Below are 22,145 nucleotides of genomic sequence, written 5' to 3'. Positions count from 1 at the left end.
CAGCTCAAACTCCCAGCCCACCCAAGCCAAGTCTGTCCATCAGAATGTTCCCACGCCGCCTTTTCTGTCCCATGAATCAACATGCACGAGGCCAACCTCGTCCTTCCAGTGAAGCGTAGTACACGGAAAACAACATGCCGAGCACAGAAACCAAGTCCGTCAAAGGGGAAGCCAAGGAACAAAGTCCAAGCAAATGTGTCGAGGTTACCTGCGATGTGTGGGGGGGCAAAAAAAATTAAACTTGTTTTTTTTTTTTTTTTGGTGGGAGAAAAGAAGTTGTCAACGAACTAAGAAGCCAGGAGCCGGGAGAGCGCTCACTGTCAGCCATTTTTCAGGAGCGAATGGCAGTCGGGGTGGGGACATGGTAGGTAATGTGAGGAGGAGGGACGAGGCAGGTGGAGGTGAGTCGGGCGCTGATGAGGAAGCGGCAGCGCATGCTCGTGCTCAGACCGGGGTCCGCGCATGGTGAGAGTATGCACACGTCCACACTCCACACACACTCACACACTCATTCACGCTCACATACGGATATAGTCATGTGTATACTTGCCTTCCAAATTTCACTATCAATCTTTCCCCCACTGAGCACTGCAAAATCACTCCATGGCTGTTTCTACACAGTTATTGACGGGGACGAGCCGGGGGGTGGGGTGGGGTGGGGGTCGGGTGGCACCACACAACCAGAGGAGGGGAGAGAGACAAGACAAGGCTGTTAGCACACTCCACCTGCGCTGCTCTGCTGGACAATGGGGATTAGTGGGGAGATCAGATCAGTCACCTGCCCTCAAGGGAGCACTGGGGTGTAAAGCAAGTGATCAAAAAGGAACACCTTGACTCTCAGGGCACAGAACTCTTATAACTCCAGCTACATCATTGTAGTAGGGCACGTAGCAGGGCTGGGCAGTGGGAGCAGAGGCAAACAAGTGTCCTGAGTTGTTAAACCATGTGGTCCCATCCAGGCAGGAAGTCAGGGAGCACAACACAGCAAACAGGAAACAAAACAAGAAGGGCCCTAGGAACCTGGAAGTGGGGTGTGGGCAGGACCAGGGAAAGCACCTACCTTCCTGTCTTCTTCAGGTTGGAGCTCCATGCTGCTCTCCTGTTCTGCCGTGACGTGGAGCGACGATGACCGAGGCTGCGGAAGGAAATTCAGTGTATAAGGCACAGCACAGCAACAGGTGGTGTAGGGGTCAGAACCAGTGCCTTGCAAGCAAAGGACTTGGGTTTGAATCTCATCTCCTACTGTAATTACTTAATTGTAACTGTAATAAATAACTGTAAACAGCTTAGTATGAAACCTAACACTGTAACTCTAACCCTTACTGAATGAGTAAATAATAAAATCACTGCATAGCAAGGTGCAGGGGAGTGTCAAGACAGAGGAAAATTATCCAGTTCACATGTTAATTCTCAAGATGTTCAGAGTAGAGGATTTTTAAATTATCAGCTCAAGGTGAGCACCTTGATCAAGGCTACTACAGCCTGCTGTGGGATTCAAAGAATTCCGATAACAGTGCACAAGAATTTCTCTGAGCTAATGCAGAGTAGTGTTAAACTGACACTATTCCGACTTGTACTGGCCAGGCAGAAGCAATACAGGTAGAGGTGCCAGGTGTGGCAGCCTGTGAAGTACTGATGAAGATCATGATTTGTGTGTTGTTGCTGAAAGGTTCTGCAGACGGGGGTGTACTTACAAAGTAGCAGCTGTTGACAAACCCGCAAGAGGGGACGGCCACGTCGGAGGACAGGACCAGGGAGCTGTCCGAGGCGGTGCTGCCCGATCGTGAGGATGCCCCGAAAAACACGTCTGCGTGAGCAGAGGTCTGCAGGAGGGCAAAAACGGATGGATGGGGCGACAAAGGGGTGGACAGGGGGACATGGGTAGGGGGCAGAAAGAAAGCGAAAGAGACAAGGGGAATAGAAAATCAGAAATGGCAGGGCACACTGTATTAGTGTTTTAACAACATGGCCTCTGGAGAAGACAGACTTTTCATGGGCTTTAATGACCACCCTCATCCTGGGGAATGAGGGCTCATGATGGAGGCATTGCTGAAACACCAGGAAGCCGGGGGTTAGTATTTATCATTGCCCCACTCCCAAGTGAATATTTCATGTCTCATTAAACATTTAAAACCACCCTCTCTGAAAAGCAATCCAGGCTTCTTCACTCACGCTGCTGCAGATGAGCTCGAGGCGTGAAATTATAGGAAACAAGCAGGACAGAGAAGTGGTGTAAAGGTAGTTCAGCAAAGTCAGTGTCAGTGCTAAATCACTCAGCAGCAGCTTGGACCTCCGCAGGTTCAGGACACTGACGTGGCAAACTGTCGCACCTCATTCTCTGGGGTAGGAGACGGGCTGAGTGAGCCCAGAGATGGCTTGCGGTCATCCTGCAGGGTATCACGAGTGATCCGGGGTGCAGGCCTCTCCCACTGCGTTGTTCCCGTGGGGATGTGCCAGTAGTAAATTCCTGCCATGTCGGTGATCTTCTTCCATCCAGGGGGCAGGTCTGGGTCTGTCTGGAAGGACTGGTCGCTCCAGATATCTGTCAATGCAGAGACACAAGTGAAAACGGGCGATGCTCTCGTTCTCACAGAAATGTACGTAGAGTAATTTACGGAGGCCAGCAGCAACATTCCTGCTCGAAACTATACAGCAACACAGGGGCACTGGTGCTTTTTGTACTGCCTTCCAGGGTGCGAACGTGACTTCCTGACCCCGTCCCTCAGTTCCACATTAAACTGCCGTAAATGTAAAACAAACAAAAACAAGTGAAAAGTTGGCATCTGAGAGCAATTGAGGTGTGTTTCACTGATGTCATCTCTCTAATGAGGTACAAAGCAAAAACAAGGCTGTGCCAGCATGCGAGGTAGGACTCCCAAGACCGATTCTGGAAAATTGGGATTCAAATGCAACAGGGGGATGAGGGTACAAGTGCAGTAGGGGGGCGTCATTGTATTCTAATGTTACATCGAGCCAGGGAAACAGTACAACCGGCATTGGGCTGCTGAGTGCTCTGGACCCCTTGAGAATTTTGCCGGGTCTAACACAGGGCCCCCATAATGCACAGCAGTACAGCTGCTGAGCTCCACCATCACTGCTAAGAGCTGCTCCTCTTGCCGGCCCATTGAGAGGAAACAGCTGAGAAGGATACTATTTGTTGGACCAACAGGAGCTAAAAACCACATTACATACCCACAATGGTATTTAGCTTTCTCTACCAGTGACTTACGAAAACACACAAAGGACTGTAATGAGGGAAACGTGCGGTCGGTGAAGGAATGAAACCAGCACGGACTTGCTCAGTGCGGATGGAGTGCTGGGAACACAGCAGAACCAGAGTTCATTCCCAGCACTGTGCACCTGGCACCATGAAATCAGGTTGCGTTACAAGAGGGTAGGAGAGGCAGGGAGGTGTGTGAACAGACAGGGAGGAAAAGAAACAGGGGCGTTTACAATTTGACCCAGACTACTGGGAACAGTTTGCAGGGATGAACATCATATTAAGGTTGAATGCAAGTTCTGGGCAAAATTCCCTGGCACATCATCAGTATAAACAACAAGACCATCATCATCATCATCATCATCACTACCACAATTCATAGCAATCAGATTAACAGCACGCAGACCACCCAAGTTGACAGATTACACCGCACCAGCACAGCTTTGCCAGAACATCATTAGCAACATTCTGATCCCTTCCAGGTGTAAAGACACTGAGGAAAAGACCCAAACAGTCAATCTGCCAGTGTGCTTCTTGCCGATGAAAGGTATGATCATAAGCTCACAGACGAGCTGTGCAGCAGGGTCAGGTAGCATGACCACGGACATGAGAGAGATCTCTGGTGTACAAGTCTCCTGCCCTCCCAGCTCCACCGGTGTAATAAAAGGTTCCTGCATAACGTTACTTACGCCACTTGCTTGTAGCTACTTGTTTTACTATAGTACATCTTCAGCAGAGACACTACTCACATACCAGTCACTGGCATTGCCTTCATCATCAGCATATATAGTCTTCCAATGTTACGGAATCCCAGGAAGGACAAGTTTGGGTAGATGATTGCTTGTATTACTATGTCTACACACAACTCATATTTGTCACTCTTCTAAACACAAAACAACATGGTTTATATTTATGCTGTGAATGAGGCAGCAGGTGGTTAGTGCAGCTGCCTTTGGACTCAAATTTGAATGAGTTTTGAACCCAGGTTTGAATGCTACCTCTCACTGTAATACCCTTCAGTAAGATACTTACCCTGAATTGCTGCGGTAAAAATTACCCAGCTGTATAAATTATTAAATCACTGTAAGTGGTTTAACATTGCAAGTTGCTTTGGAGAAAAGCATCAGCCAAACGAATAACTATAAACTGTAAAGTAAATTCTGCCTACAGCCACGAAGAGACTTGTGATTTGAGGCATGAAGAAGTGAACATTGCGGCATGGAGAAGATCACAACTAAGGGCACAGCAAGGTACTCTGACAAGGTGAACTTCACGTCAAAGTGTGGACCAGCCCCTGCTGCAGGAGGGCAGTGGCATCAGCTGACCAGAAATAAAGACTGGGAGAATGAGCACAGTTCTCACTGCAGAGGAAATGCAACTGGGTCACCCTGAAACGGCTGTGTTTCATCATGATGAGCTACATTCTCATACCATCTCTGAGGAGAACACAAGCCTGACCTTCAGGCTCTGCCTGCACCATTCCCCCTGTGTCCAACTTGAAAACCACAATGCATCATCATCATCATCATCATCATCAGGAGCAGACCTCGCTAAAATTCTATCCTTGTCATCTAGACCCTGTCTGGAGCTAAAACTAGCCAAGTGGACGAGTGAAACTGTGCACGAATATTAACCCTCACCTGGGTGAGACAGCTGAGGTGGCTGGGTTTGTCTGCGGTGTGGTGATAAATAATGAGAGGGACTACAGGCAGCTCAAGGACAAGAGAGGCATTGTTCAAATCTTCACACACACACACCCGCAGGTCCCATGATTTAATTCAGCACTCAGGGACTCAGACCAGGTACAGTAACTCACTGCGCACTGGCACCACCTCCTCCTTCCCTGTCACAGCCCTTCCCTTCTCTGACCACGCCTCCATTTTCTGTGGCACCACCCCTTTCTTCCATGGCACCACCTCCTCCTTCCCTGTCACAGCCCTTCCCTTCTCTGACCCCGCCTCCATTTTCTGTGGCACTACCTCTTCCTTCCCTGTCACGGCCCTTCCCTTCTCTGACCCCGCCTCCATTTTCTGTGGCACTACCTCCTCCTTCCCTGCCATGGCCCTTCCCTTCTCTGACCACGCCTCCATTTTCTGTGGCACCACCCCTTTCTTCCATGGCACCATCCCTTCCTTTCCAGGAGACTGTAAATCACAAGGATCGATGTTATCGTTTAAGGGGAATGGGGCAGGAGCGCAGCAACCGAGGGACTTTCTTGCTGCTGTAGCCCCATGTTTGCAGGAGCTGGTGAAGTAAAATTCCCTCGTCTGTGTCCCTCTCTCTGCAACCCCCCCCCACCTGCCGCAGCCACTGGCACTCCAGACAGACCATCTCTTCGCGGCACCGCCACACAAGCACATTGAAAGCGAAGCTGCACTGAGGCTGGTACCCAACCTCGTAATTGACAAGAAGAATCGCCAGCATGCAGTCCATCCCCAGCATCATGACTGCTAAGACATGCACAAGCAGCATCGGCAAAAAGACAAACAAAAAAAAAAAGAGACATAGAAAAAAACAGAACGCCCTTCTTTGTCGCCCTTTGTATTACTGCGCAACAGACAAGAAGGAAAACAAATAATAACAAGGCTGACTTCCTGTCTGGGTCAAGCGGAATTCACCTCATCGCTGGGAAGTGATCAATGGGAGAAGAAATGTGTCACGTGGAGCAGTCCTTCCCCTAAGCAAATTCTGTTGTCGTAGCAACCCGAATATCATTTTCCCTGCAGTATCAGTCATGTGAACAGAGACAGGTATGGGTAGAAAGAGAGGCCAACAGGGAGACAGACGGGCAGTTTGATGACAAAATTAAAATTAAGCACACACACTGAAATGCACCAAGTGTGGTGAAAAAGAATGGTGAAAAGCAGTACAACCGACATCTGAGCACATAAAGAAAAAAGACATACATGTGGAGACACACACATTACAGTAATTCCAATCTGCATCATACGAGCTATCACCGAAGACATCCAGCAGCCCCCAGAAAACACATCTTCCCAGAAGGGAGGTTTGATGCCAGTGTTGCCTGTAAACACAGGCAGAATAAGGAAACTGGCACCTGCAGTGCAGCAGGCCACCATTTTGGCTCTGGCCTGGGATTAGCCGGAGAAGCCTGGGCCTCCACTCATCATGGAGCGCGAATGCAGACTTGCAGTTTCACACTGACCAGACAGGTGCTTGAGAGATTCTGGGCAAACGCAGAATCCGTGTACACGCAGGTCTTGTCGAATTCATGGGGCATTTTAACTACATGTGCAAAGACTGAGTCCTACAGCAGGACTGCACTTTGAGTAGGAAGGGAATTAATGGCTGCACTTGACTTCAGTTCCACTCACGGCAACCACTCCGGCGGTGCTCATGGTAAGGGATGGCACAAATCTGGTGTACCATTGCCTTCTTCTATGTATGTCTTTGGATTGTGAACTGGGGACAACGTGCAAACTCCACTCACCTTGAGCAGGATTCAAACCTACACCCAAACATGCAGCTGAGGTACTGTGAGGCAGCAACATTACCCTCTCTGTCAGTGTTCCAGTTAACGCTAGTCCTTTATTTCCTTTGTTCAGCTATCAACATGCATCTATAATGGACAGTTTCATTGTTGAGGACAAAACCAGAAGGCTGCTGGTTCAAACCCCAGGAGGAGCCCCACTGCCATGATTGACAAATGAAATGAAGGAGACAGTATTCCACAGAATATAGTGTTATCACTTCTATTAAACTGGACACATTTACATTTATTTATTTAGCTGCTTTTCTCCAAAGCAACTTACAATGTTAAGCTACTTACAGTTATTTACCCATTTATAAAAATTGGTTCTTTTTCACTGGAGCAAATTAGGGTAAGTACCTTGCTCAAGGGTACTACAGTGAGAGGTGTGATTCAATCCTGAGACTTTCAGAACCAAAGGCAACAGCTGTAACCAGTACACTACCAGCTGCTCTGTATACACATCTAGGTACACCTACCCAGAAGTCACTGCGCAAACACTGCCGGATGCCATATGGTGTAAAACGTTTACTTTTACATTGGGGCAGCAAGTAGATCTGTTGCCTTGTGCTCCAAGTACTGAGGTTTGAATCCCACTTCCTGCTGTAATACCCTTGATCAAGGTACTTACCCTGACTTATACAGTAGAAATGACCCATCTGTATAAAGGGGAAATTATTGTATGAGGGTTAACACTGTAAATTGCTTTGGGGAAAGGTATCAACTAAATAAAAAATGCAAATTGTCTGGCATACCATCTGTTATCAGTACAGCGTACCTTCTACTTTTTGATCATAATACGCTTGTCATTTCAAAGCATATATCTGCAAAACTCAGTGTCACCTAATTCAGTTACTTTCCAATATTCAGATGATCATTCGTGTTTCCTTTCAGTCACTGAGACCAATGATGGGAAAACTGTTGAAAGATGTTTAGAATAATCCCAATATGCCGCATTATTTTCAGCAGATAAGTTACTGAAGCACAGCATACCAGGTTCAAGGGTTTAGACCCAGGGCCATGACTTTAACCACTTTCCTACAAGTCCATGAGGTCCACTTAACAGGAACACAAGGGTCCCCACATTTCACATGATCCAGCGAGGATATCCTCCCATCTTTGTTCAACGCTCTGCTCAGATGCAATGTTGTGGAAAGGGTGGTTTCCTCAATGCAGGGACCTTCTTCCGGCACAGCGTGAATGTGTGGGTGGGCCAAAGTGAGCGCCACTGAAGGACATCCTAAACATATTGCTCTCTACAGGGACAGATTTGTGCTCTTCATCTCCAAGCATGACCTTACACTGGACTTTGCTGATGTACTGCAGCTGGGAGGACTACATTAAATATACCACACAAGGAAACCCCATGGGACCACAGCATCATATCCCCATGCATCATGTGTGATCCCTGCCATCCAGCCCGCTATCGACTGCCAGGGGGTCAATCGCTCCCTTTCTGCTGGAGTCTGCTTTCTGAGCTCAGTCTCCTTGTCGATAGATGCGGGTCTTTGTTTCCCAGTTCCCTCAATCTGGCACATCAACAGACCGCACCGCATTAAGTACATTTGTTTTATAGTCTCTGCAGTCCGCACTGAATTACAGCTGCAGTTTGGAAAGAAAAAAAAAAAAAAAAAAAAAAAAAAAAAAGAGTGGCTTCATAATGACGCATTGCAATGATACCCCAGTGTTTGGTAACTCTCCTGTGTGTAACTCACTTTTACACATTCATTACTCTCTCCATGCGGCTTCATTACCATCCCGATCAATTAATCAGCCTAAGAGGTAAATGTTTAAACATGGCAAAGATACTGCACCCAAGCACCATCAGATCATACAATTTCATGACAGCGATACTAGCATTTGCAGAAGGAGTTGGTGTCCCAGTCCACTTTTGTTCCAGTCCCAGGACACGTTACTCTGAATTACCCGTCTCTGGACGAGTGGCTTCCCCAGTTAATTAGGGATAATTAAGAACGGCAATTTCCTGGCTTAACTGTGGCCAGACCTGCTCCCTCCAATTCTGCTCATTTCTTTGTAAGCTTCTGTTGCACAAAAATCACATAAAACCACATACCACCATTTTCCTGCCCCAATGAGTTGCTTTTTTATTAGCAAAAACAAAATACAGATTCTATGGGAAAACTTATAAATCGAACCTTGCTCACCATTTATATAGAATTTATACAGCTGTACACTCAAATTATACTCCAAACCCACATATTTATGCAAGTAAACTGACACTCACACACAAGCATGGAATAAAAACTGTAAGAAATGGTTAATCAAAAAAGTTGGTGGGGTGTGTTGAAAAATCCGATTTTCCATTCCAATTCAAGTTGTGTTTCACCTGGTGTCTAGAAGAAGCACATGTGCCAAGTCGAAAAGGAGACTGTGGAGTAATCTGGTAACCCTCTGGTCAGCAATAGCTGGCCGTGGTGTCAAGACCACAGATCTCCTGGGCTTTGGAGCCCATAGTAGCAGCCATAGGGCCTGCACACTGCCTGGTCAGACTAATCGAAACACAAAACACTAAGTGCCGCAACCCCAAAACCAGCTGTTTAAGAACAGGTTGGGGGCACCTACACCAAACCCAACCCAGCTAGCCCAGCAGAGCCCAATCACACTTCAGTGTTAAAAAGCCCTGTGCATATGTACGGTATATACGCATATATTCCCAGGGGACTCACAGAGCATGGCCCCTCCCTCCTTGTCTCGGCCCCTCAGCTGTCCTGTGAGCAGCATGCTGTCTCCTCCAGCCCCCAGCTCCAAGTGCTCCGGCGCTCTACTGCACAATGCCCGCCTGCAGGCCCTCTGGCCCTCGGCTGACCAGCGCATCCCTGCCGGACCACGGGCATTATCTTAATTAGCTCCTGCAGCAGAGCCCGAAGCAGGAAAACATAACAGCTCTGGCCCCTCCTGCTCCATCCCCGCCTCCTGGGCTCCAATAAAAAAACCAGCCTATCGACCAATCCAATTGGTGCCTTTCAGTACTTCTGCCGCCAAAGCTCATAAAAAATAACAGCAGCATGTGCATGTGTGATTGATGGGATTGTGTTTGTGGATCATGTCCAGAGCGGCTGGCCAACAACAGGGAAAGAAGTAGGACTCCACTGCTCTTAGAGCAGGAGTTCTTGTGCTGGTCCTGTCCCTTTGACCCCCTGCCTGTGCAATATGTATTTACCGCTCTTCTTCTCATTGAATCACTACTGCAGCAAGAGACGACATCGATCTGGCTCCCTTGCCTGTCAGCTGCCAGGCCTACAAACCTACAGAAGGATTTAAGCAGAATGTGAGGTCAGAATGAAACCACCAGGAGACCTTCATGTCCCTTGCGGGCCAAAACACTGAGGAACTTGCTCTTGCTGGAGGTGGAGCTCAGGGCATTGGAGTGGGCCTTCTGCAGGAAACACCTGCTGGGACTCAGTCCAGATGGATCTAAGTGGTCCAGAGGCTACACGCTTATTTCCTGAGAGACCCACCAGGGTTTAACTGCAATTTGTATCAGTGTTTTTCCATGGCTGTCGAGTTCAAGTGCCCGGGACCCAATGCGTGCATGCTGAGAAATCCAGAGAGAAGGCCAGCAGGCTTCAGAGGCCGCACGGAAGGCAGGGATCCAGGGACAGGCACAAAACATCACCCAAAATGCAACAATCTGTAATTACACCAAAAATATGCTCAATGTGTTCTCCAAGTGTAATTTCAGAGTCTTCTGCAGTTGACCTCAAACTTAACCTCTGGAGAGAAAACCTGAAGAGATGTCACCACACTGGTAAATATGCCAGTAAAACACAGCATTGGCCAACACACACATTAACATTTGCATTTACATTCTTTTAACAGCAGTTTTTATCCAAAGCATCATGCAACTCAAAATAAACAAATCCTAACCCTAACCCAATTCACAAGTGATGAGTTAGATAAATAGAGAGTAGCTGCATACAGAACTGACGGGGAAGTTTTTGGAGCAGCTGAGAGATCAAGAGAGATGTGGCTCTGAAAGAGATGAGTTTGGAGCCCCTTCCTGAATGCTGAAAGGGTTTCAGCACCTCTGAGGGACAGAGGGAGCTCATTCCACCACATGCCAATCAAACACCATCACTGAGCACCAATGTACAGATTGATCTCTTTCAGCCACAGCATTCAAAGGCCCCTGTCCCTCCCCAGCATAACTGAGACACAGAATCTCTTGAGGTAAATCACTGACACTGTGCAATCACATATGGTTTTACTCAAGACCTCAGCTTTTGATACCTTTCTTGAATATCTTTCTTGAATACTTTGATCTGTGTCTTTAACAAAACAGAGTAAACTAAGGTGAAGGTGAAGAGCAGTCTGCTCTGCTCACCTGTCTCCTCTGGAGAGCTGAGAGATGCGCTGTCCTGGGACAGCGTGGTCCAACTGGAGTCCTCATCACTGGGAGCCAGGTTCTGGATGCGATTGAGAGCACAATCTGTCTTAGCCCCTGTCTTAGGCCGGTCCTTCTTGGTTTCGGGGCTAGAAGAGGAGGAGGACGAGGAAGATGATGCCGCTGGGAGCAAAGGGACAGCTTCAGGGCTTGGCTGCTTGGGGGGTGTCAGAGGAAGGTGGTGGGACTCCTCCCCACTCAGCAGTGGCAGGGATGGATCGTCACGGCAGGGCTGGTTGTCATTGCGCTCTTGCTCCACGGGTTCCTCACTGTAGTACTCCAGGAAGCTCTTGGTCCTGCGGGGCGGGGCTCTGCTAACCCCACCTTCATCTGGGCTGATGTTGCCGTTGATGGCATTCTTATTGCAGTCCTGCTGCTCTGCAGCTTTGCGCAGCTGGTTGGCCCCGTTCTTGGCCAGCTTAGGGTTGGCGGAGGAGGTGGGCGGCACTGCACTGTTGCCCTGGGGGTCTGTCAGGGCAGACTGCCCCATGTCACTTAGACCCATGGCGCTCTGGATGCTGGTCAGGGCATACTTCTTGCGGCACTTGGGTGGTGTGGTGGGACCCCGCCCATCAACCACACCCTGCTTCGTGACATCACAGCTGAGAAGCTGATTATGGGAGGAGCGCAAGCTGAGGGATGTGGGCGGGGTCGCTGCCGGGCCGTTGCGATTGGCTACATCGGCTGAGGGTCCGCTGTGAGAGGCTGGCACACACACTGACATCATGTTTGAGGAGGAGTCCACTGGAAAAAAAATTAGAAAGGAGCTTTGGATCAGTCAATAGACATGATGTTCAGCAGAGCTCAAATTGAACACTAAGCACCTCAGACTCAGCTGCTTGTTTTAACTTAATTCTACGTAGATTTGACTAGGCAGAGCCTACAAAACGCCAGCAAGCTTTGGACCAAGTAATTCATACATATTTATTTGTCTTCAAGGATGGAGTTCGGAAAAAGGCCCCAAGTTCCTAATTTAACGCAAGAAAAAAGGGCTTTCTTTAATACTTTGTCTGGCCGACATGAAAACACCAAACTTTTCCCTTCCCTCTTTCAAAGCTCTAAACAGCAAGGGTGGGAGGGAGAAGTGAACAGAAACCAGTGAAATGATGTTACAGACATCCATGGCAACCAATGAGCACAGAATGAAACAGTGCAGAAAGGTAAGAAACAGCGGAGGAAGGAGAGACAGAATAATCAGAGGGGTAGTAATACAGTACGTTCAGCATCGCATTCCACCTTCTCATTTTTAAAGTCCCTGCAGTGCTGAAGACGAATGAGTGCAAAAGCATGTAGGACTTCTAACCTTGGAGCATTTGAGACATGAATCTCTGGAGGGGATTTCACCGAGCCACAGAGGTGGATGAAGGCTATCACTTCAAATCTGGAAAGAGGGATGGTTCAGTGCAACATAAAAGTAAACTGTGCAGCCGGTCAGATTTATCAAGGCAGAACTCGTGTTTTTTTTTTTTCCCCTTCAACACTCAATTCCACATCAATTTGAAGAAAAGATGCTTTTATAACAATTTTTTAAAATTCAATATATACACACACACACACACACTTTTTGAACCGCTTGTCCCATACGGGGTCGCGGGGAGCCGGAGCCTAACCCGGCAACACAGGGCGTAAAGCCGGAGGGGGAGGGGACACACCCAGGACGGGATGCCAGTCCGTCGCAAGGCACCCCAAGCGGGACTCGAACCCCAGACCCACCGGAGAGCAGGACCCGGTCCAACCCACCACGCCCCCTATAAAATTCAATATATTAATTCAAAATTGAAAAATACATAAACTTTTTTTTTTATATAGAGACTAAAAAAAATGTAGCAGCAAGCGCAAACCCATGAGAATACAGGCCTCTGAAGCACAGTAAAAAAGAAGACTGTCATTGAGACCAGCAAAAATTTTGGGGGACTCTTTAAAGGGTTAACATGCAACAGAAATTAATTAATAAATACTTCCTTTCACATTCTGCACTGATAAGTCTGACATTAAATAAAACATTCACAAGTCATTTATGAGGAAAATGGTGCTGATGAGTACACAAAAAAAGTGAAAAATGAATTTAAAGGCAAAGTGTACACCTTCAAAACAGCAAAATAAGGAAAACAATATAAAAGTTCAGAATTAAAAGTCCACACAAGTAATATTTCAATCTTTTCTTCTACCCTCTAATGGGGGGTTGTTCAGATGAGATTCATCACCATCTTTTACAGCCCTGTTAACAACAATCTCGCATTTCGAGGTGTTTAAAGCAGACACTGTGATGGAAAGTTAAAAAAAAAAAAAAAAAAAAAAAACATTTTAGTTGCTTACTAATTACCAAGCTTGCTCCAAAAAACATTTTTAAATAAAGTAATTAAACTGCAAAATTTCCACATTGGCTAATAAGTTTCTGCAAAGTCATGTCATGATACAGTCAGGGATTTGTTTTCACAGACACATACCAGAGTCTTACAGTAAAAATCTAATTAGGGTCTATTTTTATTTCTATTCCAACCTTTTGAACGTAAAATGCATTTATATTTATTAATCTGACTGGCACTGTAAGGTTTGTATACAAAGCTACTTACAATACTTGCCCGTTTAATGGCTAATTTTTACTGTATCGGTTTGGAGTAAGTCCCTTTACTGAGGTCCTTCTGATTGCATGGGAATGGCTCTGTTGGAGTGTACCTATTTTTCTTATATAATTATTACCACCCTTATAATTTAATTATTACATTATGATTTGTTATGCTTTACTTTTCAATCTACTTTTTCTTTATTATTATTATTCACCATCATTTGTGTCTGTGACGTGGCCTGCTGTAGAAGCTTCTAGAAGAGGGTGTTTCTGCTGCGTAACTAGGATTGGGTGGAGAAGACCTTGGAAGGTCTTTGTGTCTGGTACAAGGCAAGTCGAGCACTATGAAAAGACACAGGAGGAAGTGTGTGTATCCATGGTGGTCAATATCTGGTGAGAAGGGCACATCTGTGATGGATAACATCTAGTGAGAACAGCAACAAAGGTTGGTGAACTCATTACTGAAAACTCCAAAGAACCTCAAACTGAAAAAGGAGAAATTCCAACAGCTCTAACCATTACGCCACCTGCTGCCTTAACAAATGTGTTAGCCATGAGTGTCTTTTGCTTCAGGTATCTCAGTGATGTCTCTGCCATAACTTTCCGAACACTTTACAGCGTATCGGTGTAGTGCTGTCTCCAAGCCACCTGACCCAGACCACCGATCTGTTGTAAAACAGCAAGACGGGTATGCGAGAGAGCTCAAACAATGACGTGCAACTAATCTTCTCATGTCCTTAAGCTGCACAAAACAAGACCCATCTCAAGGTCCATCAAGCCCATGTGATATGCAATATCCTACAAGGTTCAAACATCCCATTTGCTGGTGAACCATCAGTCCTTCCAGAATCATCTGCTTTGATCGGCATGTTCAAAGACAATTCTCTTATCTTACTGACTCAATGTTGGACCACTGAGAAAATAAAAAGCAGGTGCAGCGCTTCAATATCGAATACAACATGGTGTACAGGACACTAGTAATTTTAATTCTTCAGATCAGGGCCTAGCTTCAAAGGATTAAATCATGTCAACTGAAGTAAAATAAATATTAACAGTGGGAAAAGTAGCACAAATAATGCAATTTTTCATATGTAAAGAACAAATGGATGCAAATATAACACCCTTAAGGTTCATCATGTCAGCTTAAATGCCATGGAAAATGCCATCAGACATGACATCCCAACAGAGTAGCTGATCTGCTGTTAAGAAAGGCCACCATCCCCCAGCACCGGGAAGTGGGAGTAATGGGGGCAGGAGAAGTAATTTAATAAGAAGAAATCCTTGAGTAAAAAAATATTTTTAATAACAAGCCATCATTCCCCAACCGGTGTCAAATTCCCATCACCCTGTTTCTGCATACCAGGCTGAAAACAGATGTTCTTCTCTGTAATCCACACCTCAGGGGGAAGGTGGAGATGCGCCTCGGTAAATCTTACTTCTTGAAAAAAGAATATAAGTACACGGGACAGAAAGAAAAATGTGTTTTAATCAGTGGTTTTACCGCTGGAAGTATTTCAAACAAACCCTGCGAGAGGAAACAAATATAAGCTCCTTGTGTGATTTACAAAGTCGACAGAGCACAGCTCGGGTCTGGACAGGCGGAGCATGCTGTGTGATGTCGCGGCTCCCGAAATACGAGCGGTAGCACTCCGACAAGGAACTGCAGCGGACCACAGGCCAGTGACCACACACACACGCGCGTGCGCGCGCACACAGAGGTGAAATGGGCAGGTGAACATGTGCAGGGCAGACGTACCGGTGCTGTTGCTGGGGTAAGAAGATCCAGAGTACCGTCTGCCCATTCTGGAGCGTCAGTACATTCGAGGATCTCAAATGGCTGCCACACGGGGATCTTCAGTGGGGAATAGGCAGCCTCCTTCTGGGTGAGAGCAATAAAAATAACGCATCTTAATAAACACGTTTAAAATAAAACATGATTGCTTTCAGTGACGGCAAACAGCTTTTTAAATGTGCTATAGCCTTCCCTGCCTACGCCTCCCTCAAAGTCCAGCAGCAAGACTTCAAGCTCATTCACGGAATCTACCCCACTCCAGTGCACCTTCACAGCATGTTCCCTGGGATATCTCGAGCGTCTTTTAAGCATAAGGCCGTTCCTGACTCTGTTACATATATTCTCAGGAATATGATAGCATACAAGCTTACAGGAACGAGGCTCACTCAACCATTAAAAAAATCTTTATCAAAAATCTGGATTAGTTCCCATCTACGTTCCTGATAAACCACAACCCAAACTCACTTTTTTGATGAAGTTATCAAACTTAGGCTAATTAGTCTTACATACCTGGAAATTAAATATATTTTAGTGCTATAAAATCTCCCCACCAGAAGCCACCTCTACAAATTTGTGGTTGACCCAAGTGTCTAACTGTCTTCTGCCAGAAAAGTTAACATTTGATCTGCATAATAACCGAAATGAATTCTGGAACATCTGGACACTCTTCTGGAAGTTCTGCATGACCACCCCTGCTAAACACTGCAACCTTTTGTTCTTTTATTGCATTATGTATCTGTATTTATTAGCATTTTCTCTGTGTACTGTTTCTGCCTCTTTGTTACCGTGACCCAGTGCTGCTCTGTTATTTTTTTATTCAATAAAAATAAAATAAAACAAAATTCACCCCAATGACATCATCTCTCCCAGTGGTGGAGGGGAGGAATGAATTAAAAAAACATTACGTAACACTGCTGGTTCAAATGGAAGAAACGAGAAATGCTGCAGGCCCTTGGGGACCAGCGTCACAACTCTGGCTCAAAGTGATACAACTAACGCATCATACCCATAATCCTTTGCACCTCTTGCATCCAGATGCCTAGCAACGCATTCTAATTTCATCTGCTCTTTCCCAACTTTTTCATTCATTTAAAGGCAGTTTTAATAACCGAAATAAAAGAAAATCACAGCACTGAAGACTGCAAAGCCAGGATCAGCTGTGCAGCTGTGCCTACAAGGGGAGGGAAGCCATTGAGAGCCCAGGGAATAAAAGCCAATCCGATGATATTCCTTTTGACAAAAGCCCTCTAAAAGTCGACGGTCCTGATTGACGACAGCTGTGGGACTCTGAGTGCCAGACGGCCGGGAGGTGCTTTGTGAAGAGTGGGCCGATTAACAGGTGCCTCCCGCTGCCCTCCGCCTCCACGCCGAAGAACACTAAGCACAAAGCTGCAAGCTCCCTGGTCCTCAACACTAATGCTCCCACTCAACCTCCCTCCATCTGTTGGCCTGTCCCCGTGGTAACACAAGCCCCCTGGCCAGAGGTCTGCTTCTCAGCGGGAAAGCACCGCCAACACCCTGATCTCGGATACCGCCGGCCATATGACTGACATGAACACATGCTGGGCTGCTTCTCTTGATTCTTCATTACAGAAAGGAGGACATCCATAAGTCATTAAGATTCAAGTAAATGACCGCGGTGCTCTGTAAAAACGGGACGGCCAGCTCTTCCGGCTAAATACAAGCGGAGGAACGTAACACAAGGCCATCTGTCTATGGTTTCTCCGGAGGGGAGCTCTGAACCCTTCCGAAAGGCAGAGGAGTATATTAAATTGCTTCCATTATCTTCTTTATCTCCTTTTTATTGGAAATGGGGTCCATCTCCAGAGGGCCCTTGTCCTTTCGGAGCTCCTTATATATTAAAAACAGTGGGGCAGGTTTGTCGGCAGAAGCCGACACCTGAGACTCCAGGGGGGTCTGGAGGGTTTGCTCACATTCCCACCCTGACCCCAATCCTTTGTGGTATTAATATGCATGAGGTGTAATTGTCTCTCACTTCCTGCAGAGCACAACGGAGAAGAGGGCTGGTGCCTGCATGTGTACAGAGGGCAGCAGGGTGGAGGAAAGAAGTGGCTGAGCTAAGATCACAAAAAGGGAGGCAAGGCAGAGCAGCAGAAGCGGCGAAGGGAATAGATGGGGGCGGAGGCGTACTTTCGCCTACGGTGCTCACATGCAAACTGAGGCAAGGCCACCAGGGGAGACAGCATGTGACCGCAGACATGTGCCATAACAACTATCTCCAAGAGAGCAGGAGAAGAGACTCCTGGCAGCCTCCTACCCGCGGGCACCCAGGCGTGACAGCAGCTCGGGCCCTGACGGTCGTCACGTCGACAGCAGAAAGAGCTCCCTCCAGCCAAACTACCCTCCGACAAGCCCACTGCTGTCACTACGACACATAAACACATCCCTTGGGACAGGAGGACGACACAGACCGACGACAAGTCACCGGGGGTGGGCACAAGAGGTTGGAGACTCACAGAGCACCCGTAGCTCCACACCAACTGTGCAAGCTGGGTGAAGTGTGATTCACATGAACATTCATGAATGTTTACATTAATCCATTTATCTGCAGCTTTTCTCCGACGTGACGCACAACGTCACGTTACTTGCAACGCTTCACCCACAGGGCCAGGTGAGATTTGAAATCGAGCCCTTGGAATGCAAGTCGGCAGCTCCAACCACCACGCCGCTTATTATTCTGATGTCCGCGATGGACGCATTCTGGCTCTGAACGCCCCTCGTCGGAGGGCTTGAGAAAAAATAATAATCTCTTTAGGTTCAGCGTTACCTATTGAGCTGCCAGCAGTGCGGCTCTGAAAAGAAAGCTAATTTCACGTGGCGCTGAATACTGTCACGCATTTCGACCGGGCTATTTTTCGTCGTCTTCTCGGTGTCGGTGCAAACCCAATGGTAACGTGTCATGTCACAGAGTCCTTCTAACGCAACGAACGTGCGGAGTCGCACGACTGACTCGCGGCTATGCTAATCGCCCTCCGGAGGAAGACAAATAAACTGTCAGAAGAACTCGGAGATAGCGAGGCGGGGAGAGAGAGAGAGCGCGCCGCACGCGGGAACAAATTGCTCCACGTTCAAAATTAATTAATTCTCCGCCTTAACTAAAAGAGGCTTTGCAAATTTCGGTCGCTCTGTGGACCGCATCGTCCCACACACTCGCCCACACGCAGGCGCGCGCGTGCAGCCGACCGAGAAATTAACTCCGCGAAAGTAGGATTATTTCACCTACGGAACATGTACCTGTCACGCCACCAGAGAATGTTTCCTTTAAAAACAAAAACAAATAGATAAATGGTGTAACGCGGGAGCAACATGTGAGATTCAGGGGTCAAAGGTGAACTCCACTTTCACCGCCTTCCTCCACGGACCAAAGGTGCTGCCCATCACGGTAAATCGACACTTGCACGGAGATCCGGATGAGGAATTCTGCAATTCCGTGAACAAAGGCCAACTTGCGTTGACGTCGTCGGAGGACCGAGGCGAGAAGTGTAAGGACACGACTGAAATGCATTTGGACACCTGCAGGTGAAGACGACCGCCTGCCCTTCCCTATCGGTCCCTGCCTCCACTTGACTCCCATAATACAGACACTTTAATCGGCACTGGGACCGTATTGCTCCGAGTCGCCGTTAATTTGCGCAGGCTCACATCAAGTGCTCAAAAATCCTTGCCTTTAATGGATTCCGAGTGCAGACAAATAGAAGAGAAACCCACAAGTCCAGCCCGGATTAAATCCCTAATGCTAGGAAGTATGAAAGCAAGTAACATATCGTGCTCAAAGGAGAAGGATATATCGGAGATACCGGTCTCGCTTTGTTTGCTCTGGTTAATTATTCCCTATAACCGCATCAAATCTCTGCATCTGCAGACAATTTTGCAGCTTCAGAGCTTACAGAAGAAACCTTTCTTCAGAAAACTTGCCCTTCTGTCACCATAAAAAACCAAAACTTTTTTTTTACTGAGGCCCACAGCAAAGCGTGCCTAATGTCTGCAAAATTGCCGAGTCATGGCAGAGAGATCGTCTTACAGGATCTCACAGGAACACGTTATCAAAACATGAAGCAGTTCTACACCATCACTTCACGTTTTCCCATCGGATTCCCAGCAGAGGACCTGTACTCGCTCTGCTCTCTGCCGATTGGCTCTTGGCAGGGCTTGACAATCCCCAGGGAGTCAGCTGATTGGCTCCCCTCCTAAGAGTGTTTCTTTGTTGTTATTATTATCATCATCATCATCATCATTACCCTATGCCTTGGAGCAGGGGAGCAAAACACAACAAGTCACAGATGAGGCTAAATCTACCTCTCCAGGCTCAAACCTCAAACTACATGAGCTCTCTCAGTCTGTGAGGACAGACAGACACAGACACAGACACACACACATTGAGTGAAACCACTTGTCCCAAGGGGGGGAACTAGAGTCTAACCCAGCAACAGAGGGCATAAGGCTGGAAGGGGAGGGGACACACCCAGGATTGGACGCCAGTCTGTCACTAGGCACCCCGAGCAGGGCTCGAACCCCAGACCCGCCAGAAAGCAGGACCCAGCCAAACCCCCCACACCACCAGACTCCCTTGCCTGTGAGGGCAGAAAAGTCAAAAGCACCTTATAAATGTGAGGTACACTTAATACCTAACGTATGCTACATTTCCTGCGGATGCATTTAGCAAAGGGAAATGAGGAGGTGATCAGACCTAACCAGCAATGAAAAACACTGGTGATCTACAGCACACTTAAAATCAAACCCTAGGAAAAAAATAAGGGGGTGGGGATGCGGTATTTACCTGCCGCTGCGGGTAATGGGTGCTTCGATTATCTGTAGGTAATGGTACAAACTACATGTACACAGAGCTAGGCTGGATGGTGTAAAAGCTGAGACTCAGCCAGTTCCCAACAGTGAGGCTTCTACCAAAGTGACACTTTCCACCCTGATGCCGCATCATGGGGCAACACATATAGCAGCGGGTGTGAAACTGTGAGCGCAGAGCAACAAACAACGATTTACCCAAGTGATTTTCAAGGCGTATTGATTAATCAGTTTGTTTGTGCATGGCGGCGATCAATATTACTTCCTGGAGCACCAGAATGACTAAAACTAGACCCGTGTTTTCTTTCTTCCGCTGGTCACATTTACGTTTATTTCTTTAGCTGACACTTTTCATCCAGAGTACCGTGAAATGATTCACCCATTTATACAGCAGGGTAATTTTTAACTGTATCAACCCAGGGCAAGTGTACCTCCTTCAAGGTTACTGCCACGGAGGTGCGACTTGAACCTAGGTCTTTCAAGTGAAAGGTTAGGATGCGCTACCCAGTACACCAGCTGCCGCTGCTGTCATTTGACATCTCATAATGCAAATTAAGGGGGTTCTGGGAAAGCGAAAGCAAAGCTTTGCAGGGCCGTGACTGTCCTTCTGCTGTAGCACTCAAAGCTCTTCTCCATTCAGACAGCATGAAACCCCTGCAGCCGTTGTCGATCCAGTAGCCACAGGGTTGGGGCTCCCGCTGTCCAGCGGTCGGGGACGGGGACGGGGACGGGGACTCTCGACTGGCTTACTGCCTGGGACACGGGACTCGAGCATGAAGCTGCAAAGCCCACGACATCTCTCCATTTCACAGGCCAGGTCAACACTCGGGCCGGTTATTAAAGCCGATTCGTCACTGCACCATTTCTGATGCCACGAGCTCCATCCGAATCACGCAAACGCAAAAACGGGTCACAAGCGGCCACATCTCGAACAGCCGCGACACCTGATGAAAAAAAAGCTCCATTCCGACCGCTAGGTTTAATTTTTCCAGACAAAGCGTTAACTCGGGGAGCCGCGATTTGCATGTGTCTCGGTGCCGGTGAGTCATGGCCCCCTGGCTCAGCTAAGAGGCCCGCGCAAGCCGCGCCACCAGGGGCGGAGGTGGGGCGGACGGCCCCTCGCCGTGCCCGATCACCCGCAGAGAGGCTTGCTTTTGTCTGTCCAAAGTCCACTGATGTGGGGTTCCACCTGCGGCCCCCCCAGACACCCGCTGCTCCGCAGACAGTGAAAGGCAGGGTTCATAATTGGGGGGGGTGTGCAGTCAGGCCCTTCGCCATCTGTCGCTGCCTCTGCGCTCAATCCAGGGGTGGAGGAGTCAGTGGCTGTGGAGTGTAAGGATGGCGATTGGGGAAAGGTGGGGGGGGTCAGTGTCCCTACACACCCCCACGGTCAACTGCACTCGCCTGGAAGGGGGCTTCATGTTTGATTCCTCGAATGCAGGAATTCGACACCAGACCTCAAACCCTCGGCTACTGAACAAAGAAAGTGGGCGAGGACACACACGCTGAGTCCCGCAACACTCCTGCGACCATTTCTTATGCAACATTTGACATTCGTCCCCTCCAGATGGTCTCGACAACAAGGAGCGCCGCAGGAACAAGTCGCAGCAGTGCAAATAATTCATAAAGGGAATTATAGCGGGAAAAGACTGCTGGACTCGTGCACAGCAGCACGACGGGGCGTTTTAACGGGTCCGTGCCCACTCGGCCCGCCGCAGTCCTCACGAATATCTCGCTGACTCTATAATCAAAGATCTGTGGGACAATCGATGTACTTTGGAAGCTGAGGTCATTTTAAAAGAATAAAATCTTTTTAGATAAGACTTGTATGACCACCCTTGTCAGCTACTG

The 22,145-nt window shown here is 47.7% G+C and overlaps 1 protein-coding gene across 6 annotated transcripts in view; it reads right to left on the bottom strand.

Moving 5' to 3' along the window:
- apbb2b (amyloid beta (A4) precursor protein-binding, family B, member 2b) overlaps nucleotides 1-22,145 on the bottom strand; it is a 70,513-nt gene that overhangs the window by 32,316 nt on the left and 16,052 nt on the right. For 4 of the 6 annotated variants that reach the window (XM_018735893.2, XM_018735894.2, XM_018735895.2 and 1 more), the window contains exons 2-7: nucleotides 15,438-15,560; nucleotides 11,056-11,859; nucleotides 2,331-2,542; nucleotides 1,695-1,823; nucleotides 1,061-1,135; nucleotides 551-613 (exon numbers count right to left, since the gene is read on the bottom strand). In XM_018735893.2, the coding sequence (XP_018591409.1) occupies nucleotides 551-613; nucleotides 1,061-1,135; nucleotides 1,695-1,823; nucleotides 2,331-2,542; nucleotides 11,056-11,859; nucleotides 15,438-15,483 (1,329 nt within the window). In that variant the 5' untranslated portion in view covers nucleotides 15,484-15,560. Of the gene's footprint in view, nucleotides 1-550; nucleotides 614-1,060; nucleotides 1,136-1,694; nucleotides 1,824-2,330; nucleotides 2,543-11,055; nucleotides 11,860-12,418; nucleotides 12,497-15,437; nucleotides 15,561-22,145 lie in introns of all 6 variants that reach the window. The other 2 variants (XM_018735898.2, XM_018735899.2) reach the window with 2 other exon arrangements.

Source organism: Scleropages formosus, chromosome 16, assembly GCF_900964775.1.
Source record: "Scleropages formosus chromosome 16, fSclFor1.1, whole genome shotgun sequence".
Classification (NCBI taxonomy): Eukaryota; Metazoa; Chordata; class Actinopteri; order Osteoglossiformes; family Osteoglossidae; genus Scleropages; species Scleropages formosus.
Note: the sequence above shows the minus strand (reverse complement) of the source record. Positions and strands in the feature narration are given on the sequence as shown.